The sequence below is a fragment of the Ctenopharyngodon idella genome, chromosome 12, assembly GCF_019924925.1.
Source record: "Ctenopharyngodon idella isolate HZGC_01 chromosome 12, HZGC01, whole genome shotgun sequence".
NCBI lineage: Eukaryota > Metazoa > Chordata > Actinopteri > Cypriniformes > Xenocyprididae > Ctenopharyngodon > Ctenopharyngodon idella.
In genome coordinates, this window is record NC_067231.1 from 4,196,132 (window position 1) to 4,215,299 (window position 19,168).

The following is a 19,168-nucleotide window of genomic DNA, read 5'->3' on the forward strand; positions in this document are numbered from 1 at the left end:
AACGTTCATTTTTTACTCAGATACGTATAAATAAATCCAGAGAAACTGCACATCTTGCAGTGGTCTCTTAATTTTTTCCAGAGTTGTATATAAACCACTTTGCAGCTGCCTGGGTGTCCCCTGGGCTTGACTATTTTTTGGCCTACTTTTTTGGAATAATGTTCTCTGACCACAAGTATGTACTAAAGTACAAGTATTTGGAGTATAATAAAAAAGTAGACATTTGCTTAATATCCTTTATTTCCAAATTCACATGTACATCAACAAGAATAATTGTAAACCAGTTATTAATAAAACACACAAACAATATTGACAACCACAATTCCCAAGCTAAAATTTACAACTGCAAAAATGGTGTATGGAGTCAATGACAACAGGATGGCAAAACCGCACCCAGAACCATGTCACAGGTGTGCTGCTATAGAGTGAGACATTTAAACCAAAGGACCGACTTTCTTTCCCACTTCTGTCAGCTAAACACTCACTTCCCCCCTCAACACAACATCACAACCGGAACAAAACACCTTATCCCACATCCAGCTCTCCCGACCTTTCCAAAAACACCCTAGTCAGAAAACGTTCAGAAATCGCTAATCCATGTAAAAACTCAGCATGCAGATTAAAGTGTTGCAGGCATGGTCTCTGAACTTTTCTGTTTGTTTGTTTTTTTTGTTTTTTTTTAAAGTTTCTTCAAGTCCTCATAAACACACAGTCATAAACATACAATAAACATACATTAAATATCTAATGGTAGTTACACAGCTCCTTCTCCAACACAAAGAAACAGGGGTCGCCATCCGAGTAGTGCTCTTTTCCACTACTATCTACATAGATTCCTAATAAGCACGTCAGCGATTACGGGATATACGTAAGTAGGTGTGTAAGAGGCAACGCAGTATCTCAGGCTGCTTACATGAAATGCATGCAAGGAGCAAAGATAGTGTGGAGTGGTTCAAAGCTCATTAAACATTCTGCGACAGTGCAGGGGTGAGAATTGAAGCCATATGATTGGTTAAGGTCATTACATCATCATTCAGTAGAATAGAATACCTTGACATTTTACAGCTCTAAAGTGGAAGCGGATGATGTGTTCACGAGGAAACGCGACAGATCAATGTTTAACGGCATGCTTGTGCTCTGGTGAGGGTTATTTGTGAAGAATACAAATCCTGATGTTATGTGTCGAGGGCAAATTTACAATACCGTGTGTGACACCAGTTTGGCAATTCATCTAAAAAATGATAACTCCGCTAGAGCTAAATGTCATAGCAAGAAAAGAGAGGAACTGTTGGCATTATGGAAAAAATGACAGGTGCATAGGTTGTTTTTTTCAAATAATGTCCAGATTTCTCACATGCAACCTGTTATTAATTAAACAACACTTTGTAACAACAGTTAATCAGTTAAAGGTTAATTACTCACCCTCATGTCGTTTCACACCCGTAAGACCTTCATCTTTGGAACACAAATGAAGATATTTTTGATGAAATCCAAGAGTTTTTTTTAAAAAAAAATCTCCCATAGAAAGCAATGAAATTACCACATTCAAGGTCCAGAAAAGTAGTAAAAACATAGTTAAAATAGTCAACGTGCCTACAGTGTTTCAACCTTAATGTTATGAAGCGATGAGAATACTTTTTGAGCGCAAAAACAAAACAAAAATAACGTCTTTATTCAACAATTTCATCTCTTCCCTGTCACTCTCCTACGCAGTTTATGTTGAAGACACATTGGAAATGTGGTAATTTTGTTGCTTTCTATGGGAGATAAAAAACCTCTTGGATTTCATCAAAAATATCTTCATATGTGTTCTGAAGATGAACAAAGGTCTTATGTGTTTGGAACGACATGTTTGGAACGAATTTCATTTTTGGGTGAACTAACCCAAATTGCATTCTGAATCGAACAGATTTTTTACAGCAATTTATAATCTAGGTTCATTTATTATAGTTTATTGTTAGTAAATAAATGAAATGTTAAAATGTATTCGTATATGTAGAAATGAACATTTACCTATATTAATAAATGCTGTAAAAGTATTGTTCATTTTTATTTCATTATGACTACTGCATTATTTAATGCCAAAAATCTTGAAACTCATTGTAAAGCGTTACCAATAAACGTGTCCAAAACTGCTGTAAACACGTAGCTACAATTTGAAGATAATTTGCTTTATGCTTATGGTAAAAATATAAATGCAAGTTAAAAAAAAAAAAAAGAGTAGGAGAGGCATTAACATAATTCAAATCAATCATTTAAGACTGCCAGTAGGCACACAAAAAAATGTTTTCATATCATAAACATCCCATATCTGCAGAATAATACTGAAGCACTGTGAAGCTCATGGTTCACTGCAGGGCATCTTAGACGTGAAGTGTAATCTCTGATCAACAGCACAACAGAGATTGAAAAGAAAGCTTTCAGCTTCTACACAAAGCTGTTCTGCACCTGTTTTTCTTCATGTAAGCCTTGCAAATCATTTCAGAAATGGACTGTGGGGCTTTAAGTTTCTTTCTTCCTCAAAGTCAAGATGCAATGCTCTAATTTTCATTTTAAGCACTGCTAAGCGACTTAATCATAATCTCTATCTAATTTTATCCTGATTTAAAAATGAGAACAATCCTCTCTGAAAGTAAAAATGGGTTCTGTCTGAACTGTCCTAAATCCGGTACTAACCAAAAACCAGGCATGCCTAAAGAAAATATAAAATGGTCAACAAAAGCCATACAAATACATGAACATCATTTTGTGCTACTAAATATAGTCAAGGGAGGGTGGCAGGAAGAAATTCCCAATTCTTAAATTCCCTTGCTTAAAGCAAAGGAAGAGTGAACAGGCAAATTCATACATAATTCACAGTTAAAACAGCTTCATTGGCCTGTAACAAACCTGAAGTATTACAAAATCGAACAGTAATTGCCAAAAGTTACTTGGCATTGTTTTCTGGGCCATAAAATGACTTTCAGAGAGAGGTTAGAATACCATCAGGTATGTGAAAGTGTGTGTTCTGTTTTTCTGGAGGGGAGGGGGTGGGGTTTGGGGGCGTGGCTAGGTGGTGGTATGGTCCAATCACAAGCCCTGCTTGGCCAGCGATGCAGACACCTGGTCGGCGAGGGTGGAAAGCTGCGGCGGGTCTGCCATGTTGATGCTGCCAGAAGAGGAGACGGTGCTCAGGCCGTGTGGCGATTCCTCTAGAGACACGATTTCTGCGCCATGGTCGGTTCGCGCTTTGGCCTGCTCACGGAACATCAGTTTGTGCGACTCAATCTGGGGAAAGGAAATATATACAAGCTAATGAGCGCAAATGAAATGCCTGAGGTGAACTGGATATTGGTGCTCTCTAGTGGCCATAAAGCTACATGTCAGGACTTGGATGTTATAAAATCTGAAATATTTGATGTGTACACTCAAAATGCTAAATAATAACATGCTCAAAAATCAATGTATAAATAATCAATTTATCAAACAATAAAAATGTGTAAGATGGTGTTAAAAGGGATAAAGCAGCAGAAAAAAAACATAAGAAATTAAGTCGATAAACGATTTTTGATACAAGTTTCTATATAAATATAAATACCATTTAAACTAAACATATTTTTCAATATTTCTTTTAAAAAGGTGATCATTTTTTGGTCAGTTGCTCATTTGTATTATTGATTTCCCATCACTGTGTGCCAGGAGATGGCACCCAAGATGCATTTCACAAGATACTTGTGCAAGCTTAAAATTATTAGTCATAGGCAGTTTATTTGAAATATTTTATCTTTGTTGATTACTGATTCATCTACCAATCTGCACATTAATTCACCAAGCGAGTTCTTATTTGCAAATGGGTTTATCAAGTGACTATCTTGCTTCCGTAGCTTATCTTCTTTCATATTGGTGTAAAGAAAACATCCAAAATACATATTTTATACACATATTTTTTCATTGTTACACTTTATCTATTTATGTCTGTAGATTTCAATTACAATACACCCTAAAATGAAAAGTCATAAATTACTCACACTGGTGTTGTGTGCACTTCTTTCTTTAATAATGGCAGTGAACAGCGACCAGCATCAAGCTTTTTTAAAAAGATGGAAAAATATCACAGAATGATCCCATGTGACACGTGTCATTTATATCAAGTGTTCTGGGGGTATTCCGAAATGTAATGTATTATTTTAAGCAAATCCTGTCCTTGGCCGTTGATCTTCTGTGCACGGCTTTACAACGCATTAGTGAGACTCTATTAGCCCCTCCGACTTGCCCAGAAAAATTTGGGGATTTCTAGGCGTTGTATTTCATGTTGTGTATTCATTAATCTTGATTTCTCACAACTTCTGAGCTTTTTCGGGGGCGAGATGGAGTGAACTGCGATGCTAATAGAGTCTCATGAAAAAGGGAGTTTTCACAGTGATATTGTTCCCCAAAGAAACTTTCAGGGAACAGTTCTTAAAAGAATAATTTTTTTTCTTAGTGTGAAGAACATATATAAAGAACCTTATGTGCATTGAAAAGTTTACATGGATGTTAAATGTTTTTCATGGAACCATCGATTCCAATAAAGAACTTTTATTTTTAAGAGTGAAGGTTCATTAAATAATACATTAAATTTTGGTTTGTTATTTACCAAACCCGATCGTATTCCCCCAGAACACTTGTAATATACGGCAGTGTCACACAGGATCATTCTGTGATACTTAAGCATCTTATTAAAACGTAAATATTATTATTATTATGACACGTAAATATTATTCCACCCGTTACCTCAAATATTAGCGGGTCACCCTGTCGGTACCCAAGGACTCTGCCCCCTGGAGCCGTATGGATTACTTTTATGATGGATGGATGTGCTTTTTTGGGCTTCAAAATCTCAGTTACTATTCACTCCCATTATAAAGCTTGGAAGAGCCAGAATATTTTTTAATATAACTCGGAATGTGTTCGACTGAAAGAAGAAAGTCATATATAAATAGGATGGTTTAAGGGGGAGTAAATTATGGGATAATTTTCATTTTTGGGTGAACTAACCCTTTAATGGTAATTTGTCCCCATATTTGAGCACTCTCCGAATATCATATAATAAAAATATATGACAGTACAGTAATAGTTAATTTGATGTGGATATCTCTGTCTATTTTGGGCACGTGCCCCTTTTTGAATACTTACTGGAGTCCTCAATCTTTATCTGGGGGTTGCTGAGGAGGATGGGCTCTGGGGACATACTGGCAGATGAGAGGGTGGGGGTATCAGAGGGGTCTGGGGTGAGGAAGCCCTCATCTTGGGGCGTATCTGCCCCTCTCCCCTTCTCTCTCTAGAGACGGTCAATGGGTGGTGAAATGAACACCATGGTCAACCAAAACAGAAAGAAACACAAAATGATATGGGTTCAACAAAAAGGAAAATGATGGTAACTCAAATGTAAAATAAATATTCAAATTAAAGATGGAGTATGTCATGTTTACATCTGAATCCCAGTTTAATATGCAGAGACAAGTATAAGCAAGACATTCATTCGTCTTCAAATTCTGAAGCTCATGGAATCAAAACAAAGGACAATGAGATGAGACTTTAAAGGAGTTAAATTAATTCATGGGATTTCGTTAAACCTAGTTATCTAAAGAACCAAATGATTCAAACCCAGAGAGCACCTGAGAAAGACTTACACAGACATGGTTGTAAAATGATAAGGATATATAAACGTTCATATTTAACTTTAGGGTGTAGGTTCTACAGCAGAGGTGGAGAATTAATCAATTGATTATCATTTCTCATCCCATGTCGGCTTACCCTCCTGTTGCCTCCTCCAGCCACGTGTTTAATGTTGTCCAGAGATCCAACCTTTGACTGAGCCTTGAAATCAAGCTTCTCAGACCTGATCTCAATGTTTCCTCCACCTTGAAAAGGCAGGTGAAATTCCTCATGACCAAATTAAATGGCTAATTATTTACATGCATTCCAAACGCTAAGAAAACTGAGTCTAAAGCTTGAGCTTTGATAGTCTGTGGCATCTAAACTCCAAAAAGGATGTCTACGGTTACCTGGTTTGTGACGAATGTTGTCTTTCGATCCGCATTTTGACTGCACATTGCTCAGGTCAATCTTTTTGTGGAGGATTTGGACCTTTTTAAAACAAAAAAAACAAGGGTTTTAATATCCTTCCAGGCAATTATATAAAATTCAAATTCGTTAAAAACTGTCCAAACACACTTCCAGTTACACAAAAAGAGAAAAAGCTTGAGAAAATTGCAGACAATTGCAGTTGGTCAGTAAACCTTTCAGTCCCTTGAACACAACACTCTCTTGGTGGTTTAGTCATCTCTGAGAATTTTTAAAACCAGTTTGTATTTATAGCAATGTAATCTAATCTTAGAGTATGATGAACCACAACACATTAATTATCTAGTTGGTCATCGGTTCTAAAAAGATTAGTTTTTCAATACTCTTCATTTTAGACTATGGATTGAGGACACAACATGAGAACGGTACAATTGTGTACCATCCCTGCTTCCAAAAATAGATGCAATGACCTCATAGCTACAGCTGTTGGGGTTTTTTTCTGTATAAAAAGGCCTCAGTGTCTTCAGAGTGAGGTCAACTTTCAGCTCGAGCCAACTGCTCACCACAAAGAAAAGCTCGGCTGACCAGAGTGCTACAACAAGACCCGTCTGTGCTGAAGAGCTGATGTCCTTCAACAGCAGAGAAGAGCAACTCCTCTTGAGTGCATAAGGATCTCTGTGGATCACTCGCTGTTACTTTAATGAGTGTAATGACTGTCCTTAATGACAAGCCGGTTGGCATTTAGGGTTAGGATTTTAGTGGTGGTCTGGTCATCTGTTTTTGTAAGGAAAGAGGCTTTCCCAAAGTCAAAAATCAAAGTCTTCTAATTATATGGAGATTTGTTTATTACATGCTTAACTTTAATGAAGTAAGGGAGCTTTCTGTTTTTAACATGTCTTCCAGGAAATGTAATTGCTCTGAATGTCAATGCCACAAAACAGCATGTATGTTCTTCTGAGTCAACGTGTATTGACACTCTAGAGTATTGAGTGTCAACCCTGAGTGTATTGAGGGTCACAATTAATTGATGTTCTTGTTCTAGGAGGTTTGGGAAAGAAAGTGTGAAAAGCTAACAAAAATACACATTGAGGCTAAGCAATTAAAAAAAATCACCACATAATTAATAATCCATTTATAATCAGATTTATGGACTGAAAAGCCTTCATGCAAACACCTCAATCTGAATGAGCTTGATCTGAATTCAACTTCAATCAGATTGGAAGGGGTGGTGTAGACCTGAAATAATCAGATCAACGTAAGCATGTAAACGATTGAATCAGAAATACCTTGCGCACGTGCAGTGGCGTGATGCACACGTTTACATATGTTTCACATTATACACATCATGCGTTTATGTGTCACGAACATACATACATTTATTGCGTCTCATGTCCTACAAACTGGCCAGCGGAATGAGACTGAATATTTCTTTTAAAAGCACTTCTAACATAAATGTCAGCTTTTTTAGATATGTCATCAAGGCAAAAACGACAATTGACTCCGTGACATTATTGCAGTGACTTTTTCTGGTTCTGAACGATTTGTTTGAAATAAATGCAATACACATGTAATCAAATTTGTGAATCGGATTGCAACATATAGGGTTCATTTAAACAAAACTTTCAGACTCTAAAACTGGATTGGATTCATTCTGATTGATGAAAATTAGTGCATGTAAACTCCTGTTTATGAGTTTTAGAGGGTGAGTGGTCATACAGTCATGGCTAAGAAACCATGCATTTACCATGCATTTAAGGGATAGTTCACCCAAAACTGGGTTGTTCCAACATGTATGAGTTTATTTCTTCTGTTGAACACAAAAGAAGATATTTAAAAGAATGTTTGTAATCAAACACTTGACGGTAGCCATTGACTTCCATAGTAGGAAAAAAATACTACGGAAGTCAATGGCTACCGTCGACTGTCTGGTTACCAACATTCTTTAAAATATCTTCTTTTGTGTTCAACCGAAGAACGATTGTAATACAGATTTGGAATAACTTAGGTGAGTAGATGACGACACCATTTTTATTTTTGGGTGAACTATCCCTTAGATCGGTAGATCTGTAATATGACTATTTAATTATGATTGCTCATTTCCCATATTTTTATATTTATATTTATTTTATCCAAATGTTGTCATCTAATGCTCATTATAAAACGGTTAGTTCCTGTCCTTGATTCTGATTGGTCAATAGCTGTGTTTTATTCACGATAAAACACGGCTATGACCACTTCACCCAACGGTTCTGTGTATCACTACACAACACCCTTAGCAACCACTCTTAGCAACATAAACTGTTTGTTCTCAATTGATATTGTTCATTGATGTTTACTGTATTATGTAGAAGAGTATTGTGAGAAAGAGATCGAGTGAGCGAGTTTATTACCTGCATTCAGATTAAGCATTTTCCTTCAGGTCAGTCCTATGTTCATAATAAAAAATCTGTTTAAATGTCTGATGTATTATCGTGTCCTTTTAACAGTTAAGGGGTTTTCCCGTGACTGATAGCGCTAGTCAAAGCATTTGTCAGTTGTGTCTTGTTCCGTGTTCACAACAATTCAGTCTTTTCAATATAAAAGTCTTCGCTACTGACTGACACACTCATAAAGACAATCTTTGCCGCCATCTAATGGCGTGAAAATGTAACTTCTGTTGCTGTTCACGGTCAGGGACTATTTTTTCCAGTGGAAGGAAGGCTTCTAGTTAAAGTTTACTTCATGAAAGTTGCATTAATACATATTTTTAGCTTTAATATTTGTATTGTGTGGTAACCATTTTATAAAAGCAATAATGTACTCGTACCTTATTGCTTACCTACAAGTTACACTCTCTCAAAATAAATATCCATCTTTGATATTGTACACTATGATGTTGTGATGCCTAAATTCACTTTTAACATTTAAAATGGCTGATTTTATCCTTTATGCATTATGACAAAATGCTATTTAGCGATTATCAGATATTATAATTAGTTTATTAGTATAAGCCAGAATTGTAATATCAGTGCATCCCTAGTATTAAAGTCTCTTTAGTATGATTTTTGGTTAAAACAGCAACACAAGGTCCCCTGTTTACTCACTTTTCCACCTCCGGGTACATGTTTGATATTATCTTTGGAACCACACCTAGACTGCACGCTACTTAAGTCCAACTTCTGATCGAGAATTTGCACCTGAAAGAGTGAACAGTTTGGGGAGGACAAGGAGTTATCTGTATTTTTAGCTCAGGACCAGAGAGAAACCCAAAGATCAACCAGAGGAAACTACCATACTATCATCATTAGGGATTTTTAGAGCATGAATGTGTAGGACTTTGTGACTTAGAGAGGTTAGATGGAACGGGGTGTCCAAATTGTAAGCCCCAAGGCTTCCACAAATGGTCATAACTTTAGGAAGAACCAAGACTGAAGGTGTTGAGTTCAACCCATAGTTACTCACATTGCCACCTCCTGGTACATGTTTGATATTGTCTTTGGAGCCACACTTTGACTGGACATTACTAAAGTCCACCTTCTGATCCAGTATTTTTACCTGGAAAATGAAAAAGTTGGGGAAGAGCAGGAGTTACCTTTCCAATTATCTTAGAGGCAGAAAGAACTGCTAGTGAGGAAGAACCATGATTTTGTGAATGATAAAGCAAAAACATGAATTCACTAGAATAGTCCTGTTGTCTCCCACTCACTTTTGACTGTCAATGTTTAACAAGTTGTAAAGACCCTCTTTTTCAGTTCATTATCAATCCAAAAGTGGGAGTAGCTGGTGAATGTGTTACAGACAGACCTACTACACTGAATGAGAGTGTTTTTACAAGGTTTCCACAAATGGTCATAACTTCAGGAAGAACCAAGACTGAAGGTGTTGAGTTCAACCCATAGTTACTCACATTGCCACCTCCTGGTACATGTTTCACATTGTCTTTGGAGCCACACTTTGACTGGACATTACTGAAGTCCACCTTCTGATCAAGAATTTTTACCTGAAAGAGTGCAGAGGTCAAGGAAGAGAACAATTACCTTTTTTCTAACTTCATGAGGAATATCTTATAAACATCTTGAGTCAGTAAGGGATGGTTGGGAGTTTGATTAGTCTTGACTTTTTTCCATCAGTAGGAAAGGGAGCAGGTTGTTACATTTGTTTTGGTAAGGAATGAATGACTGATGGTAAATTTAGGAGTGAACCAGGTCTGGATAATGGTTTATCTCATAGTCACTCACATCGCCACCTCCAGGTGTGTGTTTGATATTGTCTTTGGAGCCACACTTAGAAGGGACATTACTAAAGTCCAACTTCTGATCAAGAATTTGTACCTGTTTAAAGCAAATGTTTGGAAGTTTTCATGAACAAAAACATCAAAAGGCTAAAGGTTCCCTGATTCTCATGAAGCATAAAGACATATTATTAAGTATTTCAGTTCTTTCCCAGAATAGACTTTGGAACGGCATACATTTTAGGTTGTTTGGACAGCTGGATAGTTACCATTCTTGGGAAATGTAACCATTACAAGACTTAAAGATAATATATTAGTCAATTCTCACCATGGTTATTATAATTAACTGAAACTAAACCTATAACTTTAACCATTAAAACATATTTGGTACTTAAAATAAAATAAACATTTACTGAAATGAAATATATAAAAAACTTAAGCTAAATGAAAAAGAGAAAAAGTTAGAATTGTGAGATTTGAAAAAAAAAAAAAAAAAAAAAAAAAAATCGCAATTACCTTTATTATTTTTTATTCAGTGGCGGAAACAAGCTTCTATAGTTTACTGATAATGTTGGGACAGCCACTGACATATACAGTTTGGTCATCATAAATGAAAGAATAAAACTTGTTTGAATCATTCCGTAGTTACTCACATTGCCACCTCCTGGTACATACTTGAGGTTGGCTTTGGAGCCACACTTTGCCTGCACATTACTGAAGTCCACCTTCTGATCAAGAATTTGTACCTGTGAAAGGCAGAACATTGGCAGAGTTGACTTAAAAACTATTGTTGTAGGGAAGAGAGAGAGATTTGAGTAATAAACAGGTGAATTTTCATTAGCTGATGAGATTGGAGCAATATGCAAAGACGTAACATCATGTAATATAAGAGGTTTTGTAACTATTCATAAAACAATTTCAATCATGACAACTCTTGGAATAGTTTTAGCATGTTATCGAATATGGAAATGTTAATGTATTTGATACACAGGCACAGGCATGCTGTGAGCATGTAAGATATGCTGCTGCTACATAAATAGACATACATGAACCCCGTAGCATATCTGTGGAGCTGGGGGAGGTGGAGGATTCCATGACTAGCTTACAACAAACAATGAACCAGACTATTTAAATGTTGAGCAAGCAATCTCATTGGCTGCAGGATCAGCAGAGGCCAATCAGCTTGTGCCATGCGGTAATGATATTGTGATTGCTTGCAGATTGCATGTAAAGGACCTATCAGCGCCCTCTAGAGTTTCATAACTGAACTAGATATGAAGAATTCAGATGCAAAAGCCACTAAATGCCACCTCCGTCAAAATGAGATAATGATATTGAGCGAATGCTCTCCACACATAGTATACGGTTATCAAATACTTTCACTTCAAATTTAAATTCATCCTATTCAGAAATACCGTTTCGTAAACTCTGACAGAAACGGACAGTGAAGTCACTGCATCACAGCTCCCCCTACTGTGTGGATCAGTTTCTTCATTGTTACATTTTTAATTGTGCTTTCATCATTTACAATGTTTCCAGTTGCATTTTTAGTGATTTTGCAACTGTTTACTATGTGTTTTTGTGCAAAGAGGTCTTAGAGGTTTTTGCATTGCAACTCTTCACATATATATAACTGTGAGATTGTTTAACAATTAATACTAACAACAAATCGCCTTTCCCATACACACTCATTCTTTGACCACACTGTAGAAAAAAAGTCATGGCAATATGTTTTTCCATTACTTTAACTCATCATTATAAACAATTTCAATTTATTTATTTTTTTAAATTATACATAATTCAACTAAGTTTAATATAATTTAGGTAGAAATGATTTGTACAGCCAATTTGATTATTAAAAACTTCAGTTGCCTTAAATTTTTAATCTGAAGTAGGTGGACATTTTTACCCAGTGCAAAAATATATAACATTTATATAAAAACCTAAACATCCGATTTAAACCGTTCTCAAACAGAATATTGAAGTGAATCAACTTGAGATGAATTACCCGGCCGCCTCCAGGCTGGTGCTTCAGGTTGTCGGTAGAACCAACTTTGGGACGTACGTTCTTCAGATCAGGGAGGGGGGCAGCAGTGGACAGCGATGTAGGTGAACGGTTCTTCGGAGATTTAGGGGTCGAGCGAATCACTGCAACCTTCTTGATTTCATTTCCTGTGCTTGGAGGCTTTCCACCAGCAGCTTTACTGGCAGGGGATTTGGGAGTGCCAGGGCTGCTGTGCCCACTGGTCTCCGGGGTCTTAGGAGAGTCTGGGAAACAGTATAGTGTTATGAAGATGATGACAATTATCCCATAATCAAGAGCTCCATTCTTCAAAAATATTTACAATATACAATAGTGGCCAAAAGTGACCTAGGAAAAATGGCTTTTCAATCGCACTTTATTCAGCAAAATATTTCTTAAATATTTTGTATGCATGTTGTGAAGTTGTGTCTGGAGTGTAAACTAATGTACGCGTTCTACATTTCAATTGTATGTCCCAATGAAATATACCGAATTGTATGGATGTCATTTTTGGCCAAGTGGTCATACCAAGCTTGCACTCTTTATTCCCAGCCTATAATTCAATAAATCACTAAGTGGCAAATATTAGCTATATTATTAGAGTTATTGGTTGTGGACTTTAGTGAAAATGGCCAGATGGAAGGAGCTGTCCTCTCCAACCAAGGAGGATATTGTTGAAATGGCTAAATCTGGTCATTTGGTTTTGGATATTGCTCATGTACAGTACTTGAATGGTCACAATGTCCACAGAACTATTTCAAAGCACAGCGAGGCCACTACCATGCAATATATAATGTGCCGTGGCTGGTCAAAAAAGACTAGTGAGCATTTTGACAGGAGGATGAAAATATGGATGAGACCTCCAACCTTGAATTTCATCTTGAACTGTAAGCCAACAGCTATAAGAGGCTAGATTGAGAGGTTGTGTTGCAGTAAAGAAACCATAATTAGTTTTATCTACTGCAAAAAACACATTGCATTTACCAAAGAACATAAGAAAGATTGGTGCCACGTTCTGCAGTCTGACAAGTCAGTATTTGACAACCTGGATGGTGTCAGGTATGTTCATAGGAGACAGCTGGAGTGTTTTAATACCAAATGCATGTGTTGCGCCATTAAGCATGGCGAGGAAACATAATGGTATTGGGCCGTATATCTGCAGCAGGTGTTGGAAGGATATTCAAAGTTGCTGGCACTGGACCAGTACTTGGGAATCCTGCTGAACACAATGTACCAAGTATGGAGGATCTGTTTGGAGATCAATTGTGTATTTTTCAATATAATAAAGATCCCAAACACAAAGTTGTGCACAATAAAAGTGTTCATGCTCAGCAATTTGAAGACTTTAAGTGGCCTCCTTAGTTCCCTGACCTTAAAGCCATTGAAAACCTTTGGGAAATTATAATCCTGAATTGTGCAGGTCTTCCAATGAAGCTCAACTTTGGGAAGAACTTAAGGAGGACTGGAAAGAAGTTAAAGGGATAGTTCACCCATAAATGAAAATTGTGTCATCATTTACTCACCACAAGTTGTTCCAAACCTGCATGAATTTCTTTGTTCTGCTGAACACAAAAGAAAGATATTTGGAGGAATGTCTGTAACCAAACAGATCTCGCCCCCCATTGACTAACATAGTATTTATTTTTTCTACTATGGTAGCAAATGGGGGGCGAGATCTGTTTGGTTACTGACATTCTTCCAAATATCTTTCTTTGTGTTCAGCAGAACAAAGAAATTCATGCAGGTTTGGAACAACTTGTGGTGAGTAAATGATGACACAATTTTCATTTTTGGGTGAACTATTCATGTATTCTTCTTCCCAATATAATATACTCCTCATACTTTGATTGTTTAATTAAACCTAAAGTGTCATTAAAAGCATATATTGTGCAAATATCCCCTCCAGACATCATGTTTGGCCACTACTGTATGACACATTTATATCTAAAGACTCCTTTGTAAAAGAAATCTCACTTACCTTTTCCATTTTTGGCGACTGCAGTCATGGCAGGAATCTTTGTACCAGCAGCATGAGGTCTACTGCTACTAGGAGCCTAGAGATATACATGAATATATGGAAAGAAACATATAGAAACACATTAATAATTCTATTCCATGAAATTACCAAAATAACTACAAATGTCTATACATTATGACCCTTTTATGTCCCACTTTTATATCATTTTTTCCCTTCATTTTGTTTTATTGTTTCCTTGCTTTAATATTTTTAATTCAAATCTGTTCTATGGCTAATTTTGATCACTTTAATAGTTTGTATTTAGTATACAAATTCTATATAAAATTAGCCTGAACAAGACAAAGAAGTCTGCCATTTTTATTCCAAAAATGTTTAAAATGTAACCACATAAAGTGTTGGAAATGACATTTGTTAGCACATCAAAATGATGGTTCAGAAAATGAAAAAAAAAAAGTCTCCGGTGATACATGTATGCCCATTGTTGCACATTGTTAGTAGACAATTTAAAGGAACTACTGAGAGTCCAGAGAGCCAAAACCACTCAAAGCACGTATAAACAGGCCTTATGGCATGTTTGCCTGCTCAAACATAGAGTTTGTTGAAAGCACTTTCAATAATTCTGAACCCATCCACAGGAGGCACAAAAACAGCTGCAGCTGAAGTTATGAAATACAAATATTCTAAGTCATGCTGACTATTTTCAGTTGCCTTTCCAGATGTCAGTGCTGTTGTTGTTATCTTAAATGGAAATCAACATTAACGATGCTTGCCAGTTAGCAAGCAGAGAGAAAAAGATACTGTTAATCACACCAGACAGTGCGCAGACTGCCAGTAAAACAGAGGCGCAAACTTAGACCATTCTCCACAGAAGCGGCAGGACACGGGGCTCAACATCAGCAGCTGTACTCACTCTTGATCTGGATTCTTTGGGCCCAGCACTGGTGGCAGATACTGAGGGAGATTTACTAGAGGAGGCCAAGGACTTTTTCGGGATGGAGGAAGGTGTTTTATGGGAGGAGGGTCTGACTTTGCTGTTGGGGTTTTTAGGGGTCTTTATATAGAGAGCAAAACAGTTGTGGATGAAAACTCCATGATGTACAAATAGCGAAGAGAAAGCAAAATAAAAGGCAAAAGCATGAAAGTGGAGGAGAACAAAAGAATGATGCAAAATAGCTATTAGCACTCACCCTCTTCTCAGCATCACCATTGGTCTTGGACTGAGCTGTGAAGAACCAAAAAATGCACCATTGTGAATACAATCAGTATATCAGAAATAGGATTTGAATAAACTTGAAAAGTGAAAAAAACTGGACTCTCTACACGTGTTGTTAAACCTGTGCCTAAGCAATTCAAACCATTACTAAACCTTACAGGAGACTAACTGGGAACACTGGAGACTTGACACACACATGGATTTTGACATTAACATGTTGCTAACCTAATGAGGCGATACAAATTCAATCGCACAAACAGTTATCGGGTAAAGTAGTTGGTTTCAAATGACGCTAAATATTTTATGAATTCTTTTATGAGTACTGAGTCCAGTAGTTTTGGTTTATAATAAACATTTCAGTTCATCATAATGCATTCTGAAATTGCCTTTTCCGTGAAGGATATATGTGATGCTATTTTAGAATTTGAATTCATAAATAAGATAAGAATGCACATATGCTTCCTTAAAGGGTTAGTTCACCCAAAAATGAAAATACTGTCATTGATTACTCACCCTCATGTCGTTCCACTCCCGTAAGACCTTCGTTCATCTTCAGAACACAAATTGAGATATTTTTGATGAAATCCGATGACTCAGTGAGGCCTCCATTGACAGCAAGATAATTAACACTTTCAAATGCGCAGAAAGGTACTCGAAACATATTTAAAACAGTTCGTGCGACTACAGTGGTTCAACCTTAATGTTATGAAGCGACGAGAATACTTTTTGTGCGCCAAAAAAACAAAATAGCGACTTCAATATTATCTAGTGATGGGCAATTTCAAAACACTGCTTCATGAAGCTTCGAAGCTTTACGAATCTTTTGTTTCAAATCAGTGGTTCGAAGCGTGTATCAAACTGCCAAAATCACATGAACCGTTGAAATTTTGAAACGTTTCGAAACACTTATGACATAACGAAGCTTTGTTTACTGAAATCACGTGACTTTGGCAGTTTGATACACACTCCGAACCACTGATTTGAAACAAAAGATTCGTAAAGCTTTGATATAGATATTGTTGAATAAAGTCGTTATTTCGCTTTTTTGGTGCACAATAAGTATTCTTGTTGCTTCATAACATTAAAGTTGAACTACTGTAGTCACATGAACTGTTTTAAATATGGCTTTAGTAACTTTCTGGGCATCTGAAAGTGTTAATTATCTTGCTGGCAATGGAGGTCTCATTGAGCCATTGGATTTTTTCAAAAATATCTTAATTTGTGTTCCGAAGATGAACGAAGGTCTTATGGGAGTGGAACAACATGAGGGTGAGTAATTAATGACAGGATTTTCATTTTTGGGTGAACTAACCCTTTAAAAGCCTGCCTCCGTACACTCTTAAAAATAAAGGTTCTTAATTGGCATCTATGGTTCCATGTAGAACCTTTAAAATCCATGCAATCTTTACACTGCACAAAAGTTTCTTGATACTGGAAAAGGGTTCTTTAGATTATTAAAGGGACAGTTCACCAAAAATTGAAAATTCTGTCACCATTTACTCACCATCATGTTGTTCCAAACCTGTATGAGTTTCTATCTTCTGTTGAACACAGAAGAAGATATTTTGAAGAATGTTGGTAACCAGACAGTTGACGGTAGCCATTGACTATTGACCACAGTAGGGGAAAGAAATACTATGGAAGTCAATGGCTACCGTCAACTGTCTGGTTACCAACATTCTTCAAAATATCTTCTTTTGTGTTCTACAAAGGAAAGAAATTTTTCAAACAACTTGAGGGTGAGTAGATGATTTAAAATGTTCTTCACACTTAGATGAACCATTTTGGGTTCCCTAAAGAACTTTTCACTGAACAGTCCTAAATTAACCATCTTTCTCTATAGAATTTGGTGCGAAAACCTCTTTTTGGAAACTTTATAGTTTGCAGCTATGCTAACAGTGTGGAAATACCTTCACTAAACTGACTACAGTTGCTAAATTTATTGGTAATGTTTTTCAGTTGCAAATTTCAACTGGATCTCATGCAATTCTATGTTCTAATGAAACATTTGAGAAACAAAAAGCTGTAAATAAAAGTGAGGGGATCTGTTAAAGCAGTGCTGCACCAGATGATGGTGTTGTGAACACATGCAAACACACTCATGCACACAGACATGCCAGACTGAACTCATTAAAACACGGCCAGCAAACATGGATTTCATCAATCAGCGCAAAACAGGCTGCAAGACCACCAGAGGAAACAAAAGAATGACAGAGTGAGGCTGAGTGCCCAAAAAAGGACGACGTGTAGCAAACAATTGCAGGACAACAGAACGTTCTCTTCAGCACGCCGCTCATTTTGTAGGATGTTGGTTATAGACAGAAAGTGGTGCATAGCTAAGCGGCTCTGGAAAACATAGGTGGAGGCAAACCAAGGAAGAGACACTGCACTGGGATTCTGTGAGCTTAACAGCACAGACCTTTAAACTGAGCCACCGGCACCAGGGATTTTCTTGCCGGGGAGCCGTGGACACCTTTTGGAGAGCCACTTGTGCTCGTAGGAGTCTTTTCCGTTTCTGCATCTTCAGCAGCAGCATTAACCCCCGATAACGTAGTATCAACTTTCTCCATCACTGTGCCCATTGCGTCCATGTGTTCATGAGGTAAAGTTCTTGTAAAACTATGTTCTTTAGTTTCAGAAGGTGCATATACAGGTTCAGCGAGAGTTGCTTGAGCCCTGCTGGCCCATGCTGGAAGGTTTTTTTCTTCCTCATGGCTCTCATTACCGTAAAAGGACAGTTCTTCCTCTTCCTGAAGGGTCTCACTGTAAGGAGCCCTGGCTTCTACGATCCTCTCCCCGACGGATGTCAGGTCCTCCAGGGCGGCACTGCGAACCAGGAAAGTCACAGGTGGCTCACTCTCCAGAGAAAGGCTCCTGGTGCGGTCTGGACTGACAGATGTCCGCCGATGATGGGAATGGACTGGTTGTCCATCCCAGCTGCTTCTGAGGAGATCTTCGTCCTGCTCTTGTATTCTCTGGTGGTCTGAGTGTTGATCATAACCATCAGATGAAAACCTTGCTGCTAAAGCTGGAAACAAAGCCGCTTTTGCCTTATACTTGTGCTAATAATAATGCATGTCCCATTCACCATGGACAGAGACTGGTCAGATGTTTTATAGAAAGCAATGACAACATCCATATTACTTTTCCTTCTCTAAAAACACAAGGTGTTCCAAGAAAACTGTCACATGTTAAGGAGGGAACAAAAAACCCATAGAGAAAAGACAACGAACAAACATAAACTGGTTTGCTGGCCTTTGCTAACATACAAAACAAACAGTTGTGATGAAACCGGACTTCACACTGAACACAGAAATATGAGCCTATAGGTACAATTGAAGAGCATGATTGCTTGCAAAAAGTTTGTGAGGTGTAGCCTGTCATTTCTGGGCCACTACCCTTGTGAAAGTACACTTTAGCATACTTTTACTTTCTTAAAATATAATATCTTATCTATAATATCTTAAAATATATCAATATCTCAAGATGCACACCAGTAATGTTTGTTTTTTTTTTTCTTTTTTTCCTAAGGCACGTTTATAAAAGCTACTTAAATGCCCTAATTGAACTAAGGTCTAATCCTGGCTTAATCTAAGCCCTGTCTGTGAAACCTGGGCCATAGTGTATATACTTAAGTGCAAACTGAATGCAATGTACTAAATTGCATGTTATTTGCAATTAAATGAAAATGTATTACAG

At 37.2% G+C, this 19,168-nt stretch overlaps 1 protein-coding gene across 16 annotated transcripts in view; it reads right to left on the minus strand.

Moving 5' to 3' along the window:
- Nucleotides 1-222: 222 nt before the first annotated feature.
- mapta (microtubule-associated protein tau a) overlaps nt 223-19,168 on the minus strand; it is a 46,937-nt gene continuing 27,991 nt past the window's right edge. For 4 of the 16 annotated variants that reach the window (XM_051913705.1, XM_051913700.1, XM_051913698.1 and 1 more), the window contains 11 exons: nt 17,889-18,452; nt 15,444-15,478; nt 14,257-14,332; nt 12,264-12,523; nt 10,909-11,001; nt 10,263-10,355; nt 9,932-10,024; nt 9,129-9,221; nt 6,027-6,108; nt 5,776-5,882; nt 223-3,267 (listed from right to left, as the gene is read on the minus strand). In XM_051913705.1, the coding sequence (XP_051769665.1) occupies nt 3,070-3,267; nt 5,776-5,882; nt 6,027-6,108; nt 9,129-9,221; nt 9,932-10,024; nt 10,263-10,355; nt 10,909-11,001; nt 12,264-12,523; nt 14,257-14,332; nt 15,444-15,478; nt 17,889-18,452 (1,694 nt within the window). In that variant the 3' untranslated portion in view covers nt 223-3,069. Of the gene's footprint in view, nt 3,268-5,154; nt 5,300-5,775; nt 5,883-6,026; nt 6,109-9,128; nt 9,222-9,931; nt 10,025-10,262; nt 10,356-10,908; nt 11,002-12,263; nt 12,524-14,256; nt 14,333-15,443; nt 15,479-17,888; nt 18,453-19,168 lie in introns of all 16 variants that reach the window. The other 12 variants (XM_051913712.1, XM_051913711.1, XM_051913710.1 and 9 more) reach the window with 10 other exon arrangements.